The sequence below is a fragment of the Galeopterus variegatus genome, unplaced genomic scaffold, assembly GCF_000696425.1.
Source record: "Galeopterus variegatus unplaced genomic scaffold, G_variegatus-3.0.2 Scaffold2710, whole genome shotgun sequence".
NCBI lineage: Eukaryota > Metazoa > Chordata > Mammalia > Dermoptera > Cynocephalidae > Galeopterus > Galeopterus variegatus.
In genome coordinates, this window is record NW_007728821.1 from 46,740 (window position 1) to 53,234 (window position 6,495).

The 6,495-nt window shown below is 31.3% G+C and overlaps 1 protein-coding gene and 1 pseudogene across 1 annotated transcript in view; one reads left to right on the top strand and one right to left on the bottom strand.

The window, feature by feature from the left end:
* Positions 1 to 2,603: 2,603 nt before the first annotated feature.
* LOC103598686 lies at positions 2,604 to 3,477 on the bottom strand (annotated as a pseudogene).
* A 2,584-nt stretch (positions 3,478 to 6,061) lies between these two features.
* The window catches only part of DMRTA1 (DMRT-like family A1), a 9,896-nt gene continuing 9,462 nt past the window's right edge, over positions 6,062 to 6,495 (top strand). The window contains exon 1 of the mRNA XM_008582735.1: positions 6,062 to 6,092. Within this exon, the coding sequence (XP_008580957.1) occupies positions 6,062 to 6,092 (31 nt within the window). The remainder of the gene's footprint in view (positions 6,093 to 6,495) is intronic.

Consider the following 6,495-nt stretch of genomic DNA (forward strand, 5'->3'; position numbering starts at 1 on the left):
TGAATTTACTTTAAATATTTTACCACTTAAAAAGAAAAACAAGAGTTTCTTAAGTCCTGAGCCCTATTTACACGGTAGACTTAAATCCATTGGAGTAAACTAAATAAAGAGCACAGCTTTTGAACATGTGAATATGTAATTAACCACAATGGCACCAAGGTCTCTGGTAATAGTCTTTAAGTCAACAGCACTCCTTTATAAAGACACGTTTAAATCAGCAAATTCATAATAGTCTAGTAATTTACTCAAAGAACCACCAGGGTATGTTACAATAATTGGAGGTTTTGCCATGCTTTGCTTCAACTTCCTCCTCTCCCCACCCAACCCAAATCATACTCAATCAGAGACTTGCAAAATAGTGATTATCTTTCCATGAACTGAAACCTTGTAGAATTATTTTCCTTATGGAATTCTGTGTTATCATTATTATTTCAGGAGAAAGCAGCATCAATTCCCTAGTAAGAAAACCACTGCCATTTAAAAGAAAAAGAAAAAAAATCATAGAATGATGATGAAATGAACTGTATATTAGAATTCAAACTCATAAAGCTCCTTCAGGAGAAAAAAGTTGGTAACATAAATCAAAAGCTTTATTCTAAAGAGATATGATAATTTGAAATAAAGAATTTTATGCTCACATATTCATCCCCTTCTTATTTAAAACAGGAAGAAAATGAAACAATATAAATGTCTAAAACTAGAAAAAATAAATAATTACGGTATGACTAAATAATAAAAACTTAGATAGCTATTAGAGCTGATGTTTGCAAAAAACTGTTAAAAATGGGAAATGTTTGTGTCAATATTAAGTTAAAAATATTATATATGCAGCAGTATCATAACCTTTTTATATGCAGCAAAAATGTAGAAGTAAATATTCTAACATGTTAATCCATCATATTTGCAAGCAACTATATATATTTAGATTTAAAACATTTTGAAAAATACTGAAATGCAATCAGTGACATGAAAAGTGTAACTGTAGGGTTTTATTACAAAGTTCCCTTTAAGAAAAACATTGTTATAAAATAACATTAACAAAAGGACAGAAAACAAAGTAAACAATGAATTATACTTAAAAAGAAATCACATTTCAGTTTCTATAAACTCCAACGAGGAAACCAGAAAAAGATTAATTTTTAGTACACCGAATGTTACTTTCCCCAAATCTCAGAACATAACAAAAAAGTAATGTGATATTAGTGGCTATTCAGTCAACTTACAAGTAAATCCTGTGGCATCCAGTTTTCATTTTCAAAGACATATTGAGAATTTACCATGTATTGGGCATTTTGAAATGGAAATTAAAAAAATAGGTATGTTTCTATTCTCTGTTGCTAGTTATTTTAAGAATCATTACAACATGAAAAGCCTGAGCCATAAAAAGAACCAATTGATGAATTTGGAGTTGTATCTAAGAAATCTTTGTATAACCCAAGGTTATAAATGTGTCCTCCTATACTTTGTGGTGTTATGACTTACATTTAGGCCTATGATTCATTCTGAGCCAATTTTACATGTGGTGGGAGGTATGGATCAAAGTTATTGTTGTTATTATTATTATTGCACACAGATATACAATTCTTCTAGTAAAATTTGTTGGGAAAAACTATTCTTTATCCACTGAATTGCCTTTGTACCCTTTTCTAAAATTAGTTGTCTGCTTATATGTAGGTGTATTTCTAAATTCTTTATTTTGTCACATGGGTTGATTTTCCCATTGTTACACCAATACTACACTGTTTTGATTACTGTAACGTCATAACAATTCTTGCAATAATTGTAGCCTTGCAAATTTAATATTTTCCAAAGATGTTATTGGCTATACTATGCCCTTTCTTTGCATTTCCCTATGAACTTTAGAATGAGTTTGACAATTTCTTAAAAAAAGAAAAAAGTCTGCTAGAACTTTGATTGAGATTGCATTGATCTACTGATCAATTTAGGTAGAACTGTAACTTAACAATGTTGAGTCTTCTGATACATGGACATAATATATCTCTTCATTTATTAGACCTTTAATTATCAGCATTTTTTTTTAGTTTTTAGTCTTTCATACATTTTATCAGATGTTTTCCTAACTGCTTTATATTTTGGATGCTACTGTGAATAGATTTGTTTCCTATGATCAATTTTTGATTGTCTGATTTTATATTAGTTTATAAAAATACAATTGACTTTGTATATCAATCTTTTCTATCTTCCAACTTTGTAGAAATCACTTCTTAGTTCTAGTAGCTTTTTTTTCAGATTTCATAGGATTTTATACATAGATGGTCATGTCACTTGCAAATAGAATTTTGCATCATCCTTTTTTAATTTACTTTATTAAAATACTGAGTTTATTTCACAAGTATATTTTTGTCTCCCCACCATCTACTATGTCTTATCATAACATTCCATACATACTTAAAATCAAGCAAAGTGTGGAGTTCCATCTTAAAAACTAAACAGGCATTTTTGGACAGCACATTCTTGTCAATGGAACCTGAACGATATTTATCAAACATGATAGGGTAATTCTCACTTTGCACTATAAAAAGGACAGCCAAATATCAACTGTTATGGCAGTGAAGTAAGAAAATTTTAACCAACTGTTTAAACTATTTTCTTAGAGACTTCCTCCACTGCCAGAGATCTTGAATAGCCTCTTGGTCAGTCATCTGGAGGAAATTCTTTACATAACCGATGAACTTGGCTTCCACTTTGGGAAGAGAACCACCTTTTTCTACATTTGCTTGCATTTTTGCTTTAATGTCTTCTACAGAATTAGGTCCTTTCTGTGTTTTAGGAGTTTTTTCCTGTTTTTTGAAGGATTCTTGGCCTTTTTACCTTGGTGTTGACAGTTTTGAGTCTTTTCCATTCTAGTTTGATTTTTGTGCAATTTGGCTGAAGTATCTCATACAGATTTCTTCACTGGAGTTTTTCTTCAGTTTCCTCATCATGAAAATCATCATCATCATCATCATCATCATCATTGTTATTGTCATCTTCATTGGCAGCAAGTTTCACCTTTTTCAGTGGAAGCTTGCTACCACTCCCAGGGGCAGATTGCTTTCCAGACTTACTTAAGAGTTTCACATCCTCCTCCTCTTCATCTACTGATTCTGCATCTTCCTCCACAGCTACTAAGTGCTGTCCACTAATATGCACAGGCCCTGAGCCATGCTTCAACTTTAGGACAATAGGTGGCATTATCTCAAAACCCTCAAGGGAAACCATAGGCTGTACAGACATTTTCAAAGTTGTCAATGGTACTTTAATTGGACTGCCCTCATAATTCATTGCCTCTGCTTCAACAATGAGCAATTCATCCTTTGCACCAGCCCCCTAAACTGACTGTTCTTAAAGATAGCTGGTGCTCATTTTCATCATTATCCACCTTAAAGAGATAATCTTTGTCAGCCTTTAGTTCACAATGGAAAAGAATTTTGGGGGTCTCCAGGGGCTCATGTCCATGTCCATCAAATCTCCCATGGTGTGGTGGCACACACTTAGGTGGGAGAGAAGGCAGACAGAGAGAAACAACTACTGCTCTGCAGAACAGCCACAGAGGACAGAATCACACTAGGGACTGCATCATCCTTTTCCATCTAATGTCTTCCACTTATTTTTCTTGCCTAATTGCATTGGTCAGCATTTCCAGTACAATGCTGAATTGAAGTGATGAGAGCAGATCTCCTTGTATTGTTTCTGATCTTAGCAAAGAAGCTTTTATTCAGTCACCATTAAATATACTGTTTGCTGTAGTTTTCTTTAATTGTGATGTCTTAGTCTTATTTTGGTATCAAGGTAATATTGGTCTCATAGAACAAATTAAAAAATATTTTATCATTTAAAAAAAATCTATTTTTATTTCTATATTGTATACAATCGGTACTATTTTTTTCCCCTTAACATCTGGCAAAATTCACTAGTGCAGTTATCTGATTCTTGAGTTTTCTTTGTCAGGAGGTTTTAAACTACAAAGTTAATTTCCTCAATAAATACAGGGCTTCAGGTTATCTATTTCTCGTTGAGCATTGGTGTGTTCCAAAAAATTGACCCATTTTATCTAGCTTGTTGAATTTAATAACATAAAGTCATCTGTTATATTCCTCTTTTATTTTCTGTATAATTTGTAGTATTTTCACCTCTTTCATTCTTGATATTAGTAGTGTTTATCCTGTATTTTTTTCCCCTTGATTAGTTTAATAGATTTCAGTTTTATTGGTCTTCTCAAAGAATCAACTTTGGTTTCATTGAATTTTTAATTATTTTCCTGTATTCTATTATTCCTGTATTCTTGTACCCATATGATATAGCAATTCCACTTGTGGGTATATACCCAAGGGAATCAAAATCATCATGTTGAAGGGATACTTGCACTCCCATTTTATTTCAGCTGTATTTACAAATAGCCAAGAGTTGGAACCAATGTAGACGTCCATTGGTGGACTACTACATAAGGAAAATGTAGTGTATTTACACAATGGAATACTACTCTGCCATAAAAAAAAAAAAGAAAGAAAGAAATACTGCCATTTGCAGTAACATGGATGAACTTATGAAATAAGCCAAGCATTGAAATGTAAATACCACATGTCTTCATTCTTAAGTAGGAGCTAAATAAAAATAAACAGAGAAAGAAAGAAAGATACAACAATCACAATAATATATTAAACTTTCAAAAGCAAAGAACAGAACAGAGGTTACCAAAAGTGGGAAATGGGGAGAGGGAGAAGGGGTAAGGGAGGAATTGGTAAAGGGCCACAAAAAACGAGTGCATTATATAATGTTGAATATACTAATTATCCTGATTTAAGCATCATACATTGCACACAGGTATTGATATTCAACTCTGTACCCCCACAGATATGTACAATCAACTATTTCAATTGAAAAAAAAAACCATCAGTCCAAAATAAGATAAAAATGAATAAATATGCAACCCATACTCTCTCCCATTTCGCAATTTTTATCTACTTCTCTATTTTTTAGAAATTTCCATGACATTTAACAACATCTAACATACTATATAGTTGTGATTACTGTTTAATTTCTGTCTTGCCTTTGTTAAAATGTGAGCTCTATGAGGGAGGGGGTCTTTTTTATCTTGTTCATGAATGTATCCCAAAAGTACCTAGGAAAGTGATTGCTTTATAATACGTACTCAATAAAAGTTTGAGTAAATTAATAAAAAGTGGATAATAAAGCAAACAAACAAAAAGAAGTATAATGATCTTATATCTGAAAAGTGTTAGTAAAGTAATTAATTTTTTCCCTGGTAATATTTTATCCCTGGTAATATTCTTTGCTCTAAAATCTACTTTGTCTTATAATACTATACTTCAGTAGTACTCCACTGTTAAGATAAATAAATAATTTTTAAAATTTTATTTCAGATTGTTTATTGCTGGTATATTAGAAATATAATGATCTTATATCAGACAAATCTCTATTAAAGTCATAAATTTTTAAAGTTTGAAGTGATCTTAGGACTATCTCACCCACCTGCTTCATTTTGCCACTAAGTGAGACTGGAGAGGTAAAGTTACTTTTCAATACCACAAATCTGGTCATTAGAACTGCCCATACTTTCTGTTAAGTACTACTTGCTTAAACCTATCTCTCTTGATTTCCAGAACAATAATCTTTCCTCTCCAAGCATTGTTACCACAATGGGCCATTAACACAAAGTCCAAAATGGGATATTTATTGTGGAAATAGTTACATTTGTTATACAAATCTAACTTTGGTTCACCAACAATTTTGAATATCTATTTTTCTTTTTTCTATATTTATTTAAATATATAACAAATCTGTTGTTTTGGAGTTTACTTAAGAAAGTTCTTCTGAAATAAAATTCTCATTTTGCATTTTAAATAGGATTTCTAAATGTTCATTTTGCACTCATTTTTATTAATAAAATAATATTTGCTGAGAACATAGGTTTAAGGGACAGTGAAAACACTGTATATCTTATTATATGCATTATTATTTATATATGCTGTGTCATTTAATCCTATGTCATTTAGTGCTATGTCATTTAATAGACATACTGTTTATTCTCATTTTACAGATGAAGAAACTAAAGATCAGAGTTCGATTAGGTAACTTGTTAAAACTGAAACCAGAATTTGAGAGCAACTCTTTTTAATTCCAAATTTGAGAGCAACTCTTTTTAAGCTCTTTTTAAACTCCAAAACCACTAAGGCAGCATTTTCCAAACCTGTCTTCTTTGCCATATATGCATTTATCTGTATGGATCCCTGTTTTTAATTTAAACTGACTCTCATTCTATTTAAATACATTTATTTAAAAATCTTTTTCACTTCTTGAGATGGAAATCAATATCACTTGTCATAATTAAATGGTAACAAATAAAAACAGAATTTACCTGCTAAATTCCATGTTTACTTGCTGAAGTTCTTTTTCATTGTTGTTGAAAATCACGAGTAGCAAGTCATAAAAAATATGAAGACACATTTGAATCAAACTAAACATTTCCTTTAC